The sequence below is a fragment of the Jaculus jaculus genome, chromosome 9 (genome assembly GCF_020740685.1).
Source record: "Jaculus jaculus isolate mJacJac1 chromosome 9, mJacJac1.mat.Y.cur, whole genome shotgun sequence".
Lineage (NCBI taxonomy): Eukaryota > Metazoa > Chordata > Mammalia > Rodentia > Dipodidae > Jaculus > Jaculus jaculus.
Window position 1 is genome coordinate 17,624,905 of NC_059110.1, and position 23,483 is coordinate 17,648,387.

The 23,483-nt window shown below is 46.2% G+C and overlaps 1 protein-coding gene across 3 annotated transcripts in view; it reads right to left on the reverse strand.

Annotated features, from left to right (window-relative positions):
- Nucleotides 1-23,483, reverse strand: part of Sash1 (SAM and SH3 domain containing 1) — a 252,044-nt gene that overhangs the window by 175,610 nt on the left and 52,951 nt on the right. For 2 of the 3 annotated variants that reach the window (XM_045158595.1, XM_045158592.1), the window contains exon 1: nt 14,890-15,168. The exons of the other annotated variant lie outside the window; for it this stretch is intronic. In XM_045158595.1, the coding sequence (XP_045014530.1) occupies nt 14,890-15,027 (138 nt within the window). In that variant the 5' untranslated portion in view covers nt 15,028-15,168. Of the gene's footprint in view, nt 1-14,889; nt 15,169-23,483 lie in introns of those variants that run through there. 3 annotated transcript variants of the gene reach the window in all.

Below are 23,483 nucleotides of genomic sequence, written 5' to 3' on the forward strand. Positions count from 1 at the left end.
GATCACAAATTTGAGGCCAATCTGGGTTGCACAACAAGATCTATCTAAATAAGCAAACAAACAAACAGTAAAAATGCAAGTCTTGGTGGCAGCCAAGTTTCCAAGAATATCCTTAGATACAAAAATATCACCTCCCACAAATTCCTTGCTAAGGGAAAAAAGTCATGGCCGTCCGGGTGGTGAACTGGGGGATGTCCTTTGTCCTATCCCTGAGCTCTGAAGCACTGACGACCCCTGGGATGCAGAGCTGTGCGAAGACTCAGTAAAGGAAGGCTTTCAAGGAATCTGCTGACAGCTGAATTTTTAAACTCTTCCTACAGTGCCAAAACGAATATATATTTCTAAATAAAAAGGCCAAAGACATGGTTTAATAAAACAAAAATCCAGGTTCGCGAGATGTCTCAGAAGCTAAAGGTGTTTGCTTGCAAAGCCCAACAGCCCACGTTCAATTCCGCAGCCACCACCCGAAGCCACGCTGACACTCGTCTGCAGCAGCAGAAGACCCTGGCACACCACACGTGCATTCACACATGTGCAAACAAACACGCAGGCAGGCATGCCCAAATCAATAGAAATTTTAATGAAAACCAGAAACCAAAAACAATTAAATAAAAAATTTAGACAACCAGAAACAAACAAAAAAAATCTGAAAGGGATAATTAAAATTTTAAGAAAATAAAATTAATGTGATCATCACACTTAATTTTTAAGGAGAAACCAAGTACAACAGTGCATGTCTGTAGTCCCAGCTATGTGGGAACTAAGGTAGGAAGGCCATTTGAACCCAAAAATTTAAGGCCAACGTGGGCAAGGAAAAAAAAAAAAAAAAGCCAGGAAGGAGAGATGGCTTAACAGTTACGGCATTTGCCTGGAAAGCCAAAGGATCCCAGTTCAGCTCTCTAAGACCCACATGAGCCAGATGTACAAGAGGGCACAAGCATCTGGAGTTCGTGTGCAGTGGCTGGAGGCCCTTGCATGCCCATTCTCTCTCCCTCTCTCTCTCAAATAAATAAATAAATAAAATATGTTTTTAAAAAAAGAAAAGGAAAGCCAGTTTCAAAAAAAGGGAAGAAAAGATATTGAAGGGGGTAGTGGTGTCACCAGATGTACAGCAGTGATGACCCAGCAATGCCAGCCTGTTTGCCCTGCACTCCGAAAGCTTGTTTGCCCATGGACTCTCACGGGACAACAGGAGGAGGTATGTCCCTGCCTCCTACTCCTCTCAATTATTTTGCTAAGTCATTTCTCTACCAAAACAACTCTTGGAACCTCACCAAAAGGCCCTGCCAACTCCATTGCATAATTCCCTGCTTACTTATCGAGACACATCTAGCAAATGCGAGATTCAAACCCATCTGCGCTGGCCGGCTCACTTGGTTTGTGGCTGATCCTCGGGGACCATGGGTAACCTAGTGCCCTTGACCAACTCTCACCCTGGATTCTCTTCTCCATATGTAAGAACTTGAAACAACCAACGTACTCAGATGTGTCTGCAAGTTATTCTGCAGGCCAAAAAAGAGCAGATTTTTGTCAGTGTTTTTGTAAAGCCAGACCTAATAGTCTGCAACCAAATTGCTCTGCAGTTTGACCAACTCTTTTGGCTGGCAGCAGGATGCTGTCTTTCCCAATGTCGTGGAAGTAGGCCTTCCTGTTTTCCACAACAGAAGCTCAGGACAGAAGTCATGGGACCCATGCTGGGCTGTCCCAGAACTGTCACAAGCACAGCAGAAGCCAGCAGGTGTCCCCGCTTTCTCAGCCTCCCTGGAACAGCAGCGCCTGCAAGGTGGGTTTGCTACACTGACCCAGCATCCAAACCTTGCACACTGCGGGCTGCTCTCTGGCTGCACCCTTCCCCCACCAAACACGCCCTTGGTTCAAAGCCCAGCAGAGCCTATATCCCTCTGCATACTATTTCACAGGTCTACTTCACAGTGGAGTTTGCACAGTTATGCAATTTTGGGATTTTACCTCTCATTTACAAACAAAGCAGATGAACCTAGAATCCAGAATTTGACAATTATGGGAGCCAAACTCAACCAGCAGCTGTTGAATCCTGGGTATTGAATAAATGGTTGGGTAGGGGTACCAAAGGGAAATCAAGCTGCCAAGACTGTTCACATGGGTAACAGATAAGGGTGGTGGCTGGTAGCTATGAGAGCATCAAATTGGCCATTGAAGCTCCCAGAACACAGGAGGCTGAGGCAGGAGGATTATCCTGAGTTCAAAGACATCTTGGGTTACACAGTGAATTCTAGGCCAACTTGGGCTGAATGAGAACCTATCCCAAAAATAAACACAAAGATTATGAGTAAATAAATAAACGAGCTGGTCAATATATACCAGACACATAATTACATCTTAGGATGTATTTACATGCACATATAATTACTATCTAATCTCTTCAGCTGCACTCCTTAGAGGCAGGGATGAGGCCTATCATACATCTCTCCTTGCTTCAGGAATGCCTTGCCCCTCCTGGTTTCCACGGAAGCCCTTCCACTACTGAAGGCATTCGGCCCTCGAAAGACACACTCTCGGAATGTCTCAAAGTGACAGGCTGAAAGGTCTGGATGCGGCATGTCAATGGGGGTGTCAGAATCGGATGCTATGTCCTACTGGAACAGTCCACTGCTCTTTGCTGACACTAAAGTGACATCACACAGACTTTACTGAATCTTTTCCATATAACTTCTGAGTCACTCCACATTTATTTCATGCTCACCATAGAGTCTCAGTTTCGTAATATTCTGATCCAGGCAAATTGCTCCTATGCATCAGTGTGAGAATAACCACCTGGGCACCACATGTTACATCAGTTCCACCAACACATTATAGGCGGCTGTGATGACCTTACCACGGTAGATATGTCCTAATACAAGACATTCTTAATAAATTTGCAATTCACAATAAGATGTGCTTTAAAATTGAAACGTAGTCACCTCTTCTAAATAGTTAATTCACAGCACAGCCTTTCTCAAAGATTTCATATTCCTTCTTCAGACTTTTTTTTTTTTTTTCGAAGTATGGTCTTGCTTTAGTCCAGGCTGACCTGAAATTCACTGTGAAGTCTCAGGGTGGCCTCAGACTCCCAAGTGCTGGTGTTAAAGGCGTGCACCACCATGCCTAGCTCCTTCTTGAGATTTTTCTTTAGATTCATGTTTCCTTAGGTTTATAAGAAAGTTACCCTACAATGAAAATCTATGTAAATGGGGCTGGGAGTGTAGCTCTGTTGGGAACGTGCTTGCTAGGCGTGCACAAAGGCTCGGGTTTGATCCCCAGCACCATACAAGTGGTGGTGGCTTGCTCCTGTAATCTTAGCACTCAGGAGGTTGGAGCAGCAGGAGGACCATAAATTCAAGGTCATCCTCAGCTACCCAGCAAGTCTGAGGTCACCGCATGAGACCATGTCTCAAGACAAAACAAAAAAAGTATGCAAATGGAAAATTTTATTCATGACAGACTTGTGATTCTTCCTCAGACCATAGCAAGGTCCTAATCTCTACCACGTTCACACTGACCATGTCATCAGGTGTCTGGGGCCTCTGTTAGGGCCATGTAATGCTTTTATAAGCTCTTCATTGGGCACTGATGACTCCTAATTAAAACACAAAGATCCAGAATGGATGATTTATAACACTCCCCAAACAGCTGCTAACTGAAAGAAACCCTGGGAAAATGTTCCAAAATAGATCTGGGACATTATTCACATAGTAGCACTCAAAAAAACAGAACACACTGGTTAAGTGGATGCTTTTAGTATTCTACATGTTTCTAATAAGTCAACTACTGAAATGCCCTCTTCCGTGATCTCACTCACATGTGCACTTACAAGACTGACATCACAGAAGTTAAGTTGGTTGGGTGGAATGGTGGTTAACTGAGGCTGGGGAAGAGAAGGGGGACAGAGGGGTAAGGAGATGAGCAATGGCTACCAAGTCACAGTGAAGAGGAATGAGTTCTGAGGTGCTGCTGGACAGTCGGGTGACTGTCCTGCCCATAGCGACAACAGAATGTATGTTTCCAAAAGCTAAAAGAAAGGAAGTTGGATATTTCCACCATAAAGAAATGATAAATGGCAGCTGGAGAGATGGTGATCTGGAGTTCATTAGCAAGGACAAGAGACATGCCCATTTCTCTCCCTCCCTCCCTCCCTCTCTCTCTCTTTCATAAGTGAGTAAAAATAATTTTTAAAAAATGGGGCTAGAGATGGTTTAGTGGTTAAGGTGCTTGCTTGTGAAGCCTAAGGACCAAGGTTTGATTCCACAGTACCCACGTAAGCCAGATGCACAAGGTGGCTCGTATGTCTGGAGTTCGGTTGTAGTGGCTGGAGGCCCTTGTGTGCCCATTCTCTCTCTCCTATCTGCCTCTCTCTTTTTGTCTCTTTCTCTCAAATAATAAATGTTTAAAAATAAAAAAACAAAGTGGTAAATGAGCACAGAATGGTGGCACACACCTGCTATCCCAGAACTTTGAAAGCTAAAGCAGGAGGATCAGGAATTCAAGGTCGGCCTCAGTACACAGCAAGTTTGAGGCCAGTCTGGGGGGCTAGGAGAGACCCTGTCTCAAAAAGAACAACAACAACAAAAAGATAAAAACATAGTAAATATCTGAGAAACTGGAGATATTTGATCTGATTTGAGCATTACATAAGGAATATAAATACTGAAACCTCACATGCCACCCTACTAATACGAGCAGCTTTTATGAGGAGTGGATGCATCAACTAAAATGAAACTTAGAGCCCCTGCTCCAGAGGGGGCGCGCATGGAAAGGAAGCAAGACCCCAGGAGATGAACCACCCCTCACATCTCAGTCAAGACCCAGAAGAAGTGGGGAGAGAGCAAAAGTGTTGCTTCCGTGATGAGCCTGGCACTCAGTGCCACAGTGAAGGAGACAGATGCTAAGGATACTCAGGACACACCAAAGCAGAGATCCAGAGGCTCCTGAGAACTCATCACTGAAGTAAACTTAAAACACACCCACCAAGGCTCAGGGAATTTTGTGGAGGAGGGGGTGGAATGATTGTAAAAGCCACAGGTTGAGACATCATGCCCAGAGGCACTGCCTCCCCCTAATAACTGACTGGTGCTCCCAGATCACAGAACCCATAACCTTGTGGGCAACACCAGCAACCCCGCTGAGGAGGGGCCCCTGTGGAATGTGTGCAGGGAAGAGGGAAAAGATTGTACCAACACATGATGTATCCATGCAAAATGTGGTCTAAAAAACAATAAAAATATATAAACAAACTTAAAGCCAAGCCTAGTGGTACACACCAGGCAGAGGTAGGAGGATTGCTGAGGCTAGCCTGGGATGATGTAATCAATTCCAGGGCAGCCTGGGCTAGAGTGAGACCCTACATCAAAAGAAAAGTAACATAAAAAATAAATAAAATAAATAAAAAATAAATTTTATTTTTTATTCCCACAGTGGTAGATTTCTATGGTCCCAGCACTCAGGAGGTTGAAACAAAAGGACTTAGAGTTCAAGACCAACACAGGAACATAGGAAGATCCTATCCTGATAAATAAATATTTTTTAAAGAAAGAACTCAGGGCTTGGACACGACTCAGTGTGTAACAATACCCGTCACACAAGCCTGAGGACCTGAGTTTGGGGCCTAAGCACCCATAGAAAAGACCAGGCATGGCCATGCATGTCTGTAACCCCAGCTCTTAGGTAGGGAGACAGGAGGATCACTAGAGCCCCCTGGCTAGCAGGCCTGGCTAATAAACAGTGGGTTCTAGGTTCAGTGAGAGAGCTTGCCTCAAGGAAATAGGACAGTGAGCAATACAGAAGATGAGAGCATCAGATGCACATGTGCACACATGTGTGGACACACACACACACACACTCTCTCTCTCTCTCTCTCATAAGTGATATTTTGTATTTTAGAAGTATAATTAAAATCATCAGATTTTCTTTGTAAAAAAAAATACACGTTAAGTGTTTTCATATTATTGTTCTACATAATGCTGGGGTGGGGGGAGCTAACAGCAGATGGAACTCTAAGGCCAACCCTAAACAGAATCCATTAGGTACCCAAAGGAATGAAAATGGCCTGTAACTCTGTGGACAAGTAGAACCTGAATCGGGGAACACAGTTCTAAATACAAGTGTGTTCCCATTTCTACCAACCATCAGAGAAAGGAAGGAGCACTTCAGAAGAGAAAAGACATGATTACCAAAAGAAGTTAGGGGACTAGAGAGATTGCTCAGTGGTTCGGGTGCTTGCCCGCAAAACCTGCTGCCTGGGGTTTGATCCCCCACTACCCACCTAAAGCCAGATGCACAACACTGCACATGTGCCTGGAGTTCATTTGCAGCAGCAAGAGATTCTGGTGTGCCCATGTTTTCTCGATATTTCTCCCACCTTACTCTTTCCCTCCCTCCCTCTCTCTCACGGATAAGTATTAAAAAAAGAAGCTACCCATCATGCCAGTACCATGCCTGGCAGCACAGTCTCCAACACGGTGATGTCTTGCTCATAAGGCCTGGCATGCTAGAAAAGATACAGGACAGATTGTCTCCAGGCAGCCTCCTTCCTCATAAAGAATTAACGCTGCCCAGTGAAACGCTTGACGGAGCCAAGGAAGGGAGAGTGGGCATCTGGCTGGGAACAAGACTGATGGGGAGTAGGCCTGCCTTGCTCAGGTCTCGTTACCCAAAGACAATTACATAAATGAGCACGCTAGCTGAAGCATGACAACGCTGTGTGGCTTTGAAAATATAGTTTACCTCAAATTGGGTCTGAAGCTTTCATTAATTCTTGTGGCCTTGGTTGTACATCCACACTTGTTTGAAAGAGACAGTTCAGGGGCTGTGGAAATGGCTATGTGGTTAAGTGTGCTTGATTAGAAAGCCTGGGGCTGCTTAGTTCCATTCCCCAGCACCCACATCAACAGCCGGCCGTGGCCACCCGCCTTTGTAACCTCATGTCTTCGGGGTGGGGTGCATCCAGGAGAATCACTGGGGCTTGCTTAGTGAACACAGCAGCTCTAGGTTGAGTGAGAGACTCGTCTCACGGAAACAGGCGGGCAACAGTCTCCTCTGGCATCTACACATATGTGCACACAGAATGCACATCTGCATATGTGTGTGCACACACGGCACACTTGTCATACTGTATGCACACATGCTAAAAAGAAAATGATTAAGTAAATAAATAACCAAAGTAGCGAGGTCAAGGAGTTCAAGCTTCTATCAATTTATGTCTCCTCTCCGGTGTGCAGCACTTGTCTGGCACGTGTGAGGCCCTGGGGGTATTTCCAGCACACACACACACACACAAATTCACTTGGAGTTTTTGTTGTTGTTTTGGTTTTAAAAGCAAGTGTGAATTTTAACGGGTTAAAGAATATATAATCCCAGACTGGAGAGATGGCTTAGTGGTTACGGCACTTACCTGCCAACCCTAAGGACTCATGTTCTACTCTCCAGGTCCCACGTAAGCCCAGGTACACAGGTGATACAAGCACCCAAGGTCGCACATGCATACCAGGTGGTGCACACACCCGGAGTTCGATTTCAGTGGCTGGAGGATCTGGTACCAATTCTCTGCACTCTCCCCACCCCCCCCCCCGCCCACCCCACATAATAAAAGGCCAGTCTGCTGTTGTTGGGCTTGTCACAAAAGGAAAAAACTATATATATATATATATATATATTATACACACACACACACACACACACATGATTGAGCTAGAGAGATGGCTTAGTGGTTAAGGTGCTTGTCTACAGAGGCAAAGAACACAGATTCAATTCCCTAGCACCACGTAAAGCCAGATGCATAAGGTGGCACATGTCTGAAGTTCCTTTGATTGGCCAGAGGCCCTGGTATTCCAATTCTCTCCTTCTCTCTGTCTCTCTATCTATCTCTGCCTCTTTCTCTCTCAAATAAATATATATATATAATAAATATATATAATTAAGCAGCTACGGATACACAGAATAAAGGAGTCTACCTTTATCCCACTAAACAAATACAGCATTACAAGTTGGCTCCTGGCTGGGCATGGGGGTGCACACCTGTACCCCCAGCACTGGGGCGGCTGAGACAAGAGGGCTGCAGGGGAGACCCTGTCTCAAAACAAACAGCAACAACACAAAAAACCTCAAATCTTATTTTTAATTGATAAATAATTATGTATATTTGTGCAGTTCAATATGATGTACTGATCTTTGTATATGCTGGGAGCAAACCTTAATTACTTTAGATACTGAGTATAATGTTAGGCTTAATTGGAGGCAGAGAAGAGAGATGTGGTATATAAACATGTTGTCTGGGTTGGGTCACCTCTCATTGGATCATCAAGCAGTCTCCGTCCAACAAACCATCGTCAGCTTGTCACTAACAAAAGTTACTCTTTTTCTTTCTTTTCGTTTCCTTCCCTTCCCTTCCTCACCTCCCCTTTCTTTCTTTTAGTAGTGCTGGGGATTGAATTCAGGTCTTGCTTATGCTAAACAAGTACCCTACCACTGAATTTCATCCCAGCTTCAAAAGGTACATTTCTACAACGCATGGCCTATCCCATGCCAGTTTACAGTTCTGCACTAGGGGTTGAGGAGACAGCTCAGCGGTCTTGCTTGTCAGCAAAGCCTGCTGGGCAACACAAACCCAGACTCAGAGTGATCTGGAGTCCATTTGCAGCTGCACATGCATACCCGCACATGCATATATATATAAATGAAATTATATATATGTATTTTTTTTTCATTTACAATGGCTTCTCACCTGGGCCAGCAGCAAGATGACCAGCCAGGTTAGCACCCAAAGCTGCACCCACATCAATGCTCCAGGCTCTCACACTTTGGCCTCACTTCCCTCTGCTGCGCAGGCCCTTTCTCCCGCCACAAACATCTACTGCTCAACTATGAGACGGGGACAGTGGCGAGACAGGCACTCCAAAGCTGTGCTTGCTAAAAAGCACTGGCTCCTCACTTGGGCCCACAAGGTAACTCAGTGCAAGATGAAAGGCCGACATCTCCACTTTCACTTGGTGACTGTCTCCTGCTAGGCTGAAGACACAGAGATAAGTTTTTGTCATGAATCTTTCCTCTCCAGTCACCATGAATTCCAGGAAGAGAAAGCCTCCCAGGACAGACCATCCTCCAAAGGACAATTATTCCTGAGACACTGGCAATACCCTCTGGGATTACCAGGTTACCAGCGGAATGCAGCAGACCACCATGCGGGCCAAAAGCTGAGACAAGGATGGATCAGTGTTCCTGGGCACACTCCTCGCCCAGGACTGCTTAATTCCGCACACCCCTTTCCCTTCATCGAAACTTCAACCTCAGGTCAATACCGCAGACATGATTCAAAGGGAGCCATTCACTGGATTTCTTGATCTGTTCCTTATCCACTGTGACCCCACTTAATAAACTTCCTTTCTCTACATTCCACCAATATTCTCTTTTTTAAAAAATACTTTATTTATATATTTATTTAGAGAAAGAGAGAGAAGAGATGGATAGATACAGACACAGATAGAGAAAATGGGTGTGCCAGGGCCTCTAGCCACTACAAACGAACTCCAGATGCATGTGCCACCTTGTGCATCTGGCTTACATGGGTACTGGGGCATTGAACCTGGGCCTTAGGCCTGTGAAGCCTTGCTGGAGCTATCAGGAGTCTGGGCTTTTATGATCAAAACTGCCAGTGATAATGGTCTCCTGGTCACAGCTGTACAGACCTTAGCTCAGTACTGGGACATGCATGCTGACCACTGCCTCTACCCTCAACCACAGTCTACCATGGGAAGGACATCAGTTGAAGGGGGAAGGTTCCTGCAAAAGGAATGGAGAAGGAAGAGAATGGCAGAAGGTAAAGGGGCAGGAGGAAGAGACAAAGAAGGGGTGCTTGACCCAGGGGTTTCCTTTTGCAGGAAAAAATATGCAGCCACTCCTCCCAACTGGGTGAAAGCTAATCAGCTCCTGGCCAGTCAAGAACTGCACACCAGGAGGGCAGGCAAATCACTTCCCTGGAGGTCTTTCAGATCCTCCTCTCAGAGAGCTCAGGCCCTTCAGCCTCTCAGTTCACCTAGCAACTTTCCCCACTTAGAAGCGCCAGGGACTTTCAAGTGACAGAAAAAACCAAGATAAGTCAGAATAGTTGAAACTGGGGCTGATTCTTCAGTTTTCCCTCCCCCTCCCCCTCCCCCCCCTCGCTCCTCCCCCCCCCCCTCTCTCTCTCTCTTTTAAGTCTCCAGTACCCGGGTTGACTTTAAACTGGCTCTATAGACCAGGATGACCTTGAACTTCGGATGCTCCTGACTCCACCTCCTAGGTGCTGGGATTCAGACAGCACCCAGGCCAGCACTATACCAGCCGAGCTGTGGGTCCCCAGCCCAATTCTCGAATTTAACACATCCAATTAATTCATCTCTAGTTGATAGGTTTAACTCACTCCAGACTCCTCCCAAGAGGCCATGTAAATTAGCTGATTACCAAAGAAGTCAGCATCTCAAGGCCCTCAGGATCTCTCCAGCACTAGCTCTTCCCCTCCCCCACACTTGGCCTGACAAAGCAAAGGAATGGATTGTTTCATTTGTCTTTTGTTTCTTTTGCTTGGTTTTGGTTGTTTGTTCTTGGGATGGGAGTAGGCAGCCAGACCCAAACTAAACAGTTGGGTGGCGTGGAGATTATTATGTAGAGTTCTATAGCTTGCAGAGGCCTGGGGGTGGGGGAAGGATTGAGCTATCTCCACACAATGGCACAGCTAGGAAGTGAGTAGTGAACCATAGGAACCCAGCAGGGAACAGGGAAGCCTCAGGTTAGGGGGAGGTGCATCTCACAGGATCCAGGGAACAGTGGGCACTGAGGAGCCCTCCTCCCAGCTCTCTAGTAAGCTCAGGAGGCCCTCCTAATCTACCCAACCTGAGCAACTAGCATGATATGCCACAAGGACAATCAATCCTGAAAACCTTGACCTTTCACACCTAACATCCCATAATAACCTGATCAATCCCTACTCTTAAAACTTTCCCCAAAGCCTCCCCCCCCCAAAAAAAAAAGGTGCTGTGGGAGAACGCATGTAATGACTGCACCACCTTGTAGAGATAGAGGAGAATTCCACAGGCTTCTCAATTTGGCACTTCTGGGCAAAGCCCCTAGAAGCATGTCTTAGGGAGAAAGGTGACATGCCTTTGAACATCCAGGCAGAACACATGCTGCAGAGTTAGTGAGGAGAACAGCATATTTCACAAGAAGACCAGGGCTTAATTGCTAGGGCTTATAAACATTTCACAAGTTGCCATTACCCCTTGAAAGTGCCAGGATGTTAGCTTGCTGGATGAAATTGCCGAAATGGCAGCTTCCACAGCAGGATTTATGAGGCTCTGCAAAAGTGCATCCCATTCCCAAGAGTATTTTGATGCGATGTTCCTGTATTTAAGAAGTATATACTTTTTTTTTCATTGGACAAAATCTTGTCTCAGCACCCAGTAAGTTCCAGGCACTGGAAACACAAAGATGTATTAAGACATGACCACCTTCGTCCAGGTACAACTCTGGTGTTTTTACAAGCCCATTTCCTCTTTACAAAACATCTATTGCTGGCTTATCAGCATTTATCTATTCTACTTAAATATTTTAATGCTTAAAAGTATATGATTATTCTCTATTGTTATATACTTTGTTAAAAAGTATCTGAAAGCAAATCTTTGATAATTAACTATGCGTGGACTGAATTAATTTACACACAAACTGTGTCCTAATGAACTGAAATACTCATTCCTTGTTTACTGAGGTCTATGACCTCAGGGCCACAGCCTCTGGGTTATAACCAATAAATCCCAAGGCTAGGGGCAAGGCTCAGTGAGTCAAGTGCTTGCAGTGTCAAGAGTGAGGATCTGAATTCAGATCCTTGGAATACACATAAAGACAGCATGGTAAGCCCACGTCTGTAATGGAAGTGCTCCCAACACAAGTACTCCTATTGGGAGGTGAGGAGAAGAGATAAGAGAAGCCCAGGAGGCTCAAGGGCAGCCTGGTTGGCCCAGGAAAGGGTGAAGAAGGAAAGGCTGTCTCAAAGGAGTTGGAAAGTAGCCAGGCGTGGTGGAGCATGCCTTTAATGAGGTAGGAGGATCCCCATGAGTTCGAGGCCACCCTGAGACTCCACAGTGAATTCCAGGTCAGCCTCAGCTAGAGTGAGACCCTACCTCGAACCCCCCCCCCAAATAAAAGAAGTTGGAAAGTGAAGACCAACACCTGAGGTTGTCCCCTCACCTCCACACACGGGTCACACTTTGTGTGTAACACACACACACAGTCTCACAGCTCAGACTATCAGAGATTGAGTGCTCTTTTACCTAAAAACCCTATGACCTACTGAACTGTGAAGTTTGTTTTTCACCCTTAGAACAATCAAAGAAAGAAGAATAGCCACTGTGCCTGGACTCTTCTAAGTTGAATGTCTGGAGTTTGAAACCCACCCCATCCCCTCATACAACCCCGACTTCTCTCCTCAAGTTCAGTATGAGACAAGCATCTTTCTAATCACATTTCACCTGAAGTCCTTAGATGCAGTTACATTTATATATTGGTCTGAGATATTTATGGTGAGGGCCAACAAACTGAAGTCGGCCTAGACATTGTCACTAGCAAGCTGTGTGCCACTCACTGGCAAAGTCTCTTCGCCTGCTGAGGTCGACAGAATCCTCTATGTTAAAAACCAAATGAAGGAAAGCGTGTCTTGTGCTTCGGTAGGAACAGAGAGAGCCAGCTATTAATTTTGTGTCTGGAAACATTCCCCCGAAGAAGCAGTTTTTATAAACACTTGGATGACAGCTCTCAAGTCCCAGCAAGAACCTTCCTTTCATCCTGTCTTCCGACTGGAATGTGCAAAGGAAAAGCAACCGTGTCATCTCTCTCCACATGTTACTGAGGGAGCAATCCCAAGGCCCAAGCTTACCCCATGGGAACCAGGACTGTATAAAGGAACAGGAAAACGAGAGTGAACAGAACCTGTTTGGGCCACACTTCACCTTCTTTCCTGCCTCACACGCCACTCCAAGCTGAGTAGGAAGTACCTATTTTCTTTTCTCCGGCGTCTGCTCTTTGAATAACAAGTTTAAGCTTCCAGAGCCCCACCCCATCTTTTAAATCAGCCAAAGAACACTTTGCTACAACTGACCCAACAGCGCTGGAGACTGCCAGGGTAGAGAAAAGCAAATATTCAAAAAAGTTGCCACCTGCCAACCCTCCTCCCAAAACAACCTTCAGCCCAGCTTATATTTATACCAGCCTACACCCTCAGAAAGGATGCAGTGTGATGTTATCAAACCAGACTTCTCAGTGGCTGAAACTTTTTACAGAGGATCTTAACAAGACACAAGATAAGACTCCTCTTGCCTGATGAACTCAGAAATGTCTATCTCCACTTTAAAATGTTCTTTGGTTTTATGGAATTTCAGCTTAGCACCTTACCTATGTGAAAGGCTTAGAAAATGCAAAAGTAGAAGCTTTTAAATCCAAAATACAAGTACACATATATGAAATTATGTCATAGGTAAATGGGTATTTGATGACATACTTTAAAGTGCAGATAGAAATCTTGAATTGAATTTCCTGGTTCTCTGTATAGTAATAATCATAAATGCCAATGGGTACCTGAAGTTGGAATGACTGGAACTTTAGACTGTCTGGGAAGACAAGACACAGCTTCTATATGCAGAAAAGTATATGAACAGAGCTGCATTAATCAATCATCTGCTATCGATCATGTGGTGGGCTAAGCACTTAATGCACATCAATGTAGCTAATATCTCACAAAACCCAAGAAGCAATCCTTCTTTTCCTGTTTTTGGGTGAAGAGATGGGAGTCTATCAGAAGGGTTGAATTGCTTGGTCAAGATGGAGACAACCGGTCGGAGAGCAGGGATTTGAACCAGGTTCAGTCAGAGCTTCAAAGCTCAAGGGCTCACTCAGTATGGTGAAAGCTGTAGAGTGACTGTGTCATCCGCAGAGAACAGATGCTGTCTAAAGCCCCCCCCACCCCCCCTCCCGCGCGCGCCCCACGCTCCCATCCGCGGAAGACCGAGAAGTAAATTCTCAGTAAATTCTTGAGTCTTCTCTGATGCTCTGGACATCAGGCCATGTCCAACCTTTCCTCCATCCACCAGACAGTGACTGACAGTGACTACCTGCCTAAGTACCGCTCCACCAAAAGAGATCTGCTAAGTCCCCAAGGCATTAAAATATCCCACAGCAGGTTATAACTTCGCCATCCATGTGTAAGAACTGTTTGCCCAAAATGAAGCCAAATCCATGGGGCGGCTTTGGTCACTGCCCATTTAAAAATTAAAAAAAAAAAAAAAAAAGAAGAAGAAAGAAAAGAAAAGAAACCAACAACACTTGTCAGCATAGACTTAACAAAATAAGTCCCCATTGTCTTTCGCCCCAAGCATACAAAACAAATATCCTGTAACGCTACGAAGTGGGAAAGCTAGGAGCGGTGTCAGTAGTGAGGAAGCGCTCGTTTTCTTCTCGTGGGGCGCACGAGAAATGGAGAGCCGAGAAACACCCCAGGACCTGAATCAGCCTCGGCCAGCCCCCCGCTGAGATGTGGGGAGAGGGCGGAGGTTCCCCCATGCAAATATTTACAAGGAGTATTTTTACATCCCCTCTTGGAAGGGGATTCTTGCTTGCTTTTTTTTTTTTTTTTCCCTCTCTTTTTCCCTCCACACCAACTTCTTAAAGCAGGTGGCCCCGAGTAAACCTCTGACGTGATTGTTTAAAAAAGCGTCTTTGATGTGATTGATTTGGGGTCGAGAGGGCGGGGGTAGAGTCCTGAGAGTGTCTAAAGCTCCTAAGCAGTGGGGTGGAGGGAAGGGATGAAGAGTTGGGGTGCCCGGGGTGGGAGGTGGAGCGAGGATGGAGGTGGCTCACCAGGATGCCCATCACGTCTGTCCAGAGTCTGGAGAACGCCTCGGACATGCCGGCTTCGGCTTGGGCTTCGGCCTCGGCTTGGGCTTCGGGTCGGGGTTCGGGCGCGGGCTCGGGCGGCGGGGCTCCTTCCTCGTCCATGGTCGTGTCCCGCGCGCGCGCGCCGCCGCTCCGAGCGTCCGGCTTCCCCCGCAACCCGGCCCGACACACACACACACACACACCCGCGCGGGCGTCACCGCGTCACATGTGAGCCGGGGCCCAGCCCACGGGGATCCCACCCCCTCCACACACACACACACACCCCGAGTTCGCACGTCGGCTCGAGGGGACCGCGGGCAGCGCCGCTGACAGACGAGTCCGCAAAACTTTTTTCCCAGGCCGGCGCGGAGCGAAGGCGGCACCACTGCGCGGCGGGGGGGGGGGAGGCGCCCCCGGGGGGACCGAGAAAACCGCTGCAAAGCCCTCGTTTCCGGCCACGGGCACCGGCGATCGGCCGCACGCCACCCGCCGGCGGGGACGAATCGGGGAGCCGCGGCCCGGCCGGGGGACACGGCGGCGCCTAGGGACCCGGCCGACAACTCCAGGGGCCTCCCTCTCCCCCCGCTTCAAAATGAGCTCTTCCGGCTCCACATGACTCGCTCCGCTCCCGGCTTTATAAAGAAAGCGTTTTTAGCAACAAAAGGTGCTGTGCTGTCTCCCCCCCGCCCCACCACGGGGAACCCGCCGTCCAGGTCCGCTCGAGCACGCCCCCTCCCCCCAGATCCCGACGCCTCGGCGACGCGCCTGCGCTCCCGGTTAATCTTTAAACCTCCCGGAGTCCCAGGGGTGACCAAGCCGCACCTCGTCCCAACCCCCCGGCGGGACCTCGGCATTTGCAATCCTTGACCGGCCCGTGTGGGCAGCCCGAGCCATTGTTTGGGTCGCTTGAGGAGTCCCGGGACGTGTTTGGATCCTCAGTGCGTATGGCCTGCTATAGGGCCACCTAAGGGGCGCACGGCAAGGGTGGCACGGGTTTCTTCCATGAAGAAAATAAAGCAAAAAAAAAAAAAAAAGGATACTTTCAAAAGTAAAAATATGCGGGCTGGAGGGGGTGGCTCAGTGGTTAAAAGGCGCTTGCAAACACCTGACAAACCAGGTTCGATTCCCCAGGACCCACGTAAAGCCAGATGCACAAAGGGCTGCACGCATCTGGAGCTCATCTGCAGCGGCAGGAGGCCCTGGCGCGCCCATTCTCTCTCTCCCAGCTCTGCCTGTTTACACACTTGGATCCTGTGTGTATTTTTCCAAGGGGAAGAACCGTGACGGATTTATTTCATGAGGGAAGTAGCCCTGAAGAGGTTAATTTCCCCTGCCTGATTTTCTTTTTTTGTTTTTCCAGGTAGAGCTTCACTCTAGTCTAGGCTGACCTGGAATTCACTCTATTCTCAAGGTGGACTTGAACTCACGGCCATCCTCCTACCTCTGCCTCCCGAGTGCTGGGATTAAAGGCGTGCGCCACCACACCTGGCTCTGACTTTCTTTTTTTAAACTACTTACAGAATTTTTCCCTGAGAGATGACAATACGTGTCACATTTGCTTTCATGACTGGACACTTTGGGAAAAAAGTTAAAAACCACAACAAATCTTCCCCTTGTTAAAGAATTAGAGTGGGGCGGGGGTGGTCAAGTGAGGTGCCCTAGGTAGTCCTTGACATAGCATGGGAAAATCCATGCTAAGAGTGAGCATCCCTTATTGGCAAGTTCAAAACACTAAATAAATATATAAATCTGGGCTGGAAACATAGCTCAGTGGCATGATGAGCCACCAGTCCCATCTCCAGCACCAACAATTAACTAATCTATGACTGCACTTCCCGATGATGTTATTTTTTTTTAAAGAAAGAAAAAGAATGAGCCAGGGCCCGTTGTGGTGCCTGTCTAGATGCAGGGGCCCAGGGATCACCACTCCTTCCAGGTCCAGCCTAGCTAGACTAGATAGTCAGTTGCAGACAACACTGGTTAAAGTGAGACCCTGTCCCAAAAAATAGGGCTGGAGAGATGGCTATCAATGAAGGCGTTTGCCTGCAAAGCCAAAGGACCCAAGGTTCAATTCCCAGGGACCCACATACCAGATGCACAACGTGGCACTTGCAACTGGAGTTCATTTACAGTGGCTGAAGGGCCTGGCGCACCCATTCTCGCTCCATCTCTCCCTCTTTTTATCTCTCTCTCTAGTAAATAAATTAAAAATAAATAAATAATTTTAAAAATAAGAGAGATAAATAAAGAAAAAGAAGGTACCTGACCCAATGAGGCTCATCTGTAATCCCAGTGCATGAGATTGTGAATTTGAGGCTAACCTGTACTACATAGTGAATTCCAGGCCAGACCAGTGAGACCCTGAGTCAAAAGAAAAAAGAGGGATGAGCCAGGCGTGGTGGCACATGCCTTTAATCCCAGTACTCGGGAGGCCAAGGTAGGAGGATCACCGTGAGTTCAAGGCCACTCTGAGACTACAGAAATGAATTCCAGGTCAGCCTGGGCTAAAGTGAGACCCTACTTCTAAAAAAAGGAAAAAAAAAAAAGAAATAGAAAGAAAAAAGAGGGATTGCACAGTGGTTAAGGCCCTTGCCTATAAAGTCTAACAACCTGGGTTTGATCCCGTAGTACCTATATAAAGCCAGATGCACAAAACTGTGCATGCATCTGGAGTTCATTTGCAGTGGCAGGAGGCCCTGGAGTGCCCACTCTCTCACCTCTCTCCAGCCAGGTGTGGTGGCGCACGCCTTTAATCTCAGAACTCAGGAGGCCAAGGTAGGAGGATCACTGTGAGTTCCAGGCCAGTCTGAGACTACCATAGTGAATTCCAGGTCAGCCTGGGCTAGAGAGAAAGCCTACCTCTAAAAAACAGAACAAAAAGAGAGAGAGAAGAGAGGAGAGAAGTTTTCCTTCCCAGTCACTAGGCATCATGTTCAAGAGGAGAGGGCGTGGACCATAAGCCAATATACATCCGCTCCATGCCTGATGCGGACTTGAGCATGGTGGGCATGGCAGGCCATTCCTTCAAACTCTATGAGCCCACCTTAGACTCCACTCAGGAAGACGGGCTAAAGAAAGCTGTCTGGTCTGTAAAGACCTGAAAATAAGGAAATGATGGGAAATGGAGAATAACTTTTACAGATAACTCGATAGGTATATTTAAGAATTTCTCAACGGACTAGCCAGGTGGTAGCTCTTTGCCTTCAGGACAAACAGAATGCTGTGCTAAACTCCTGGTCATTGGCTGAGCAGGGCCTTTACTCAGGCAGGGACAAGCAGGCCGGGCCTAGGAAAAGGCAGGAGCCCAGCGTCAATCACGAGTCAGTCCTTCTGACTCAGATGACCTGCGGCAAAACATTAGTCTTTCTGTGCCACAGTTTCCTCATCCTAGATGAGGCAAGGCCAAGATAATTGCCACCCACACCATCACCCCTTCAGAGGTGACAATGTGTTTCCCGGCCATCTAAAGATAGGCACGGTTTTGCTCCATGTCAGTAAAACTGAACCCATAACCAGCATTTTGGTACTCATAGAAATTAATTAATTAATTAATTAATCAATCTAACTTGGAATACCCTATTTAAGCCTCCACCCCTTCCCCACTCATTAACATCTGCCTAAGGAAAAAAGGTAATCTTTCTGAGGGTGGGGGTGCCAAAGCCTATGTGTAGAACATCAAATTTTGTATTTTTTTCTACTGCCTGTTACTTTCCTACTTCTAAAACATAAATCAAGGGCTGGAGAGATAGCTTAGCGATTAAAGCAGTTGCCTGCAAAATCAAAGGACCCAGGTTCAATTCCCTAGTACCCACTAAAGCCAGATGCACAAGGTGACACATGTACCTAGAGTTTGTTTGCAGAGACTAAAGGCCGTGGTGGGCTCATTCATTCTCTCTCTCTCTCTTTTTCTCCAGTAAATAAATAAAATTCAAAAATCTAAAAACTTAACAAATAAATAAATAAAAATAGGGCTGGAGAGATGGCTTAGCGGTTAAACGCTTGCCTGTGAAGCCTAAGGACCCGGGTTTGAGGCTCCATTCCCCAGGACCCACGTTAGTCAGATGCACAAGGGGGCACACACATCTGGAATTTGTCTGCAGTGGCTGGAAGCCCTGGTGTGCCCATTCTCTCTCTCGCTCTCTGCCTCTTTCTCTTTCTCTCTCTCTGTTGCTCTCAAATAAATAAAAATAAACAAAAAAAATTTTTAAGTCTTGCAAAAAAATAAAAATAAAACACAAATCATTTTAACCAATTAAAAAAGGAAGCTACTCACATAAGCCTAATGCAAAAAGTAGCAACAGCCTTAACTGCTAAGCCATCTCTCCAGCCCTCTAGCAATCTTTTGAGATATAACTTGAGAGCCACCAAAATGCAAGGTTAATACTAAGACCAAGAATTGCAATTCTCCTGTGAGAAGCCCGTATCTCTGCACTGGGGTTTGGTCTATGCTTCCAGACTGCCTCTCTTTCTCTTACCTCTCATGACTAGAGTCTACGTTACCATCTCTTTTAATAAATCCCACTCTGCCTCATACTAGCTCACCCTGAAATGCTTTTCCCTGCTGAAGCCAAGGATCAAGTATTACCTGCATGATGGTCCCTAAAAGACTGAGGGAACCCTCAATCCATTGCAGATGCCATCAGAGAGCTGTGTCACTGTCCCTAATGCTGCTGATTATGGGAGGTGGAGGCAGAGGGATCAGGAGTTCAAAGCCAGCATTGGCTATATGAGGCCCTATCTCAAAAATAAATAATTAAAAACAAGGCTGGGGAAATATCTCAGTTGGTAAAGTACTTTCCTCTCAAGCATGAGGACCAGAGCTTGATTACTACTAAGAAGCTGGGTAAGAGGGCTGGAGAAATTGCTTAGTGGTTAAGGCGCTTGCTTGCAAAGCTGAAGGACCTATGTTCGACTCCCCACATCCATGTAAGCCAGATGCACAAGGTGACATACATGTCTGGAGTTCAAGTGTCTAGAGGCCCAGCTGTACCAATCCTTTCCCTCCTCCCCTCTTTCTCTCACCCCCCCCCCAATAAGCTGGGTATGACCATACATGCACATGCCTATAAACCCTGGACTGAGTGGGGCACAGGCAGGAGGATCACCAAGGCTTCCTGGTCAGCATTAGCCAGTTTAACTACAAAACACTGAGGAACTGTCTCGGGGAAGGAAGTTGGTAGAGTAGAGTGATGGAAGAAGACACCCAACATCTTCTTCTTACCTCTACATGTATGTGAATCTCCATGCACGCATTCATATTCCCACACAGACACATATTCACACTACAATACACTACACTAATACATTCTCACCAGTAAACAGACAAAATTTAAAAATGTAACTGAAACTCCCTTTTCATCAACTTCCATATTAATTAAATATGTATGATTGCTGTCCCAAAATTGAGTCTTTTCTCCTTCTAGAACTCCTTCAGGAGCTTTGTAACACCTTTCCTTTTTAGTCTTATAAAAGAATTCCCATCAACAGGGCCTGGTAGACACCCTTAATCCTAGCACTTGGGAGGTAGAGGTAGGAGGATCATCCTGAGTTTGAGGCCAGCCTGAGACCACATAATGAATTCCAGATCAGCCTGAGCTACAACAAGATCCTATCTCAAACACACACACACACACACACACACACACACACACACACAGATACACAAAAGTTGAAAAGAATGACCACCATCCTCATCTTCATCACATCACTCTTTTAGCATTCCATGAGGATACCAATACCCAAGGATTTTTTTTATTATTATTATTGCCATTCTACTTCCATGAAGGGGGAAATGGCTACTGAAGAAGATTTAGGTTCAATCCCTCATTTTGAAAAAGAATAAATGAACTTCAGAGAACTTGTCCGAGTGAGCACAGTTATGTGGGCAGAACTGAAGAGTAACCTGGTTATTTTAAAGCGTCTTTCATCATGTTGACATTTGATTCCCACCACCTACTCAAGATAAGCGAGTGTAGATAGTCCACAGAAGATGAATATACTAACATCCTTTCTCTCTTTCCCTTTCCAAGAGGGCTCTCTTCCAGCTAGAATTGTGAAATCAATTCTGTGGATCCTGGTAGATGTTTAGTGTCAGCAATGAACAGAAAACAATCAGAATGCATTCACTGAGCATGTTCAGGATGTAGCTAGCTCAAGTGGAGTAGAAATTGCAAGCATGCTGTTAGCCACATAAACATACAGCCCATGTATACATATACACACATATACATGTTTACACTGCCTTGTTTTGTAAGACATCGCTCTGTCTGCGGGTCAGGAAGACAAGTTTACAAGCCACTCCCACAGCATTCTGAGGGTATTTGGGGTACAGCTGGAGTCTAGCTAAATCACTATGTCAACAACAACAAAAAAAGGTAACTAGTCTATTGTTTGGTGGGGAAGGTAGTTTTACAGTGGAAAGCACAAATAGAAATGAGGCAAAACAAAGCCAGGTTTACAGGGATGTGGCAAGAGATCTCATCTGCAAACAGGGAAAATTCCAATCGTTCAGCATAGTTCTGAGGTGACCAATGACGACGAAATAATCTCTGGGAATTAGAACCTTGCCTCTTTTTCCTCAAATCCTTCTCCACCCACTCATCCTGTCAGTCTATATCTACAGTCAGGAATTTTTTTTTTCCTTCTGCATAGCTGAATCTCTTGGGCCATGCAAAGTCAGTCATCACTAGCTTTGGAACGTGATTGCCGAGTAGTGGAGCTGGAAGGTTACCTATGGCCAGGTGAGGTGTGGTTGTAAGGACTCTTTAGGCTTCTCCTGTTTGCATCTTTGTGTTGATTTGGGTTATAGTTTTGCTTTGTTGGCTTCGGAGGTGCTGGAGATCAAACCCAGCTCTACCAGTGAGCTATAACCCCAGTCCTTCTTCAGCTTTTGTAGCGAAGGTAGTAAAAAGAGCAGTTGTGGGTTGGAGAGATGGCTTAGCAGTTAAGGCACTTGCCTGCAAAGCCTAAGGACCCAGGTTCAATAATTCTCCAGACCCCACATAAGCCAGATGCACAAAGGTGTAGCAAACACAAGGTCACACATGCCCCCCAGGTGGTGCAAGCATCTGGAGTTTGATTTCAGTGGCTGAGGACTTGGTGTGCCAATTCTCTCTCTCTCTAAAAAGTAAAAATAAAAATAGCAATTGCAACTCTTGCTATCTACTGAAAACTTACTCTCCGTTTATAGCATTGTGCTTGAATTTTAAAAAATAATTAACCTGAACACAGACATTCCTAAAAGGGAACTCAGAATTCCCCCACCAGGATCCAGAGTGACCAGCCAGCAACTTCTTACTGGTGTCATCTGTTACATCCACCCATGCATTCCAGGGAGCAGCCCCCTCCTTCCCCTCTCTCACCTTCACTTCCATCCAAACCGTGGGTCAGCTCTGCTGACTGGACTTCCTCAATCTAGTTTTAACTCATCCACTGCCCTCCATGTCTGCTACCAGCCTCTGAGAGCACTGCATCGTCATTTCCCATGATGCTTTATCCATAACAGCGCTCCTCAAAGTGGGGACAGGACCAGCAACATCATTAAGAATTTGGTGGGGCCAGGCATGGTGCTGCACACCTTTAACCCCAGCACTTGGGAAGCAGATGTGATAGCTGTGAGTTCTAGGCCAGCCTGGAACCAGAGAGTGAGTTTCAGTTCAGCCTGGGCTAGAATGAAACCCTACCTTGAAAAACCAAAAAAAAAAAAAAAAAAAAAAAAACCTACACCAATTTTTTGGAAATGTAAGTTCTTGAACTGACCCTGAGTTTACAGAATTAGACACTTTGCTAGTGGCACTAACAAATCTGTATTTTAATAAGCTTCTTAGGAGAAAGGTTTGGTTTTTTTTTTTTACTTTTTTAAACTTTTTTCTTATGTAGTGTTTTGTTCTAATCCAGGCTGACCTGGAATTCACTATGTAGTCTCAGGATGCTTTGAACTCACAGCAATCCTCCTACCTCTGCCTCCAAAGTGCTGGGATTAAAGGTGTGCACCACCACACCCAGCTTTAGGAGAAAGTTTTGTTTGCTCAAGTTTGACAGTCCTTGTAAACTTTGGGCAGGTTAGAATAAGAAAAAGAAGCATACTACTGAGGAAATGTAACTCTTTAACATAGACTATATTAAAAAGCTATTCAGGGGCTGGAGAGATGGCTTAGCAGTTAAGCACTTGCCTGTGAAGCCTAAGGACCCCAGTTTGAGGCTCAGTTCCCCAGGACCCACGTTAGCCAGATGCACAAGGGGGCACAAGCGTCTGGAGTTCATTTGCAGTGGCTGGAGGCCCTGGCATGCCCATTTTCTCTCTCTCTCTCTCTCTCTCTGCCTCTTTCTCTGTCACTTTCAAAAAAAAATAAATAAATAAAAATAAACAACAACAAAAAGCTATTCAGGGGCTGGAGAGATGGCTTAGTGGTTAAGCACTTGCCTGTGAACTCTAAGGATCCTGGTTCAAGGCTCGATTCCCCAGGACCCACGTTAGCCAGAAGCACAAGGGGGTGCACGTGTCTGGAATTTGTTTGCAGTGGTGCCCATTCTCTCTCTCTCTCTGTCTATCTGCCTCTTTCTCTCTCTGTCGCTCT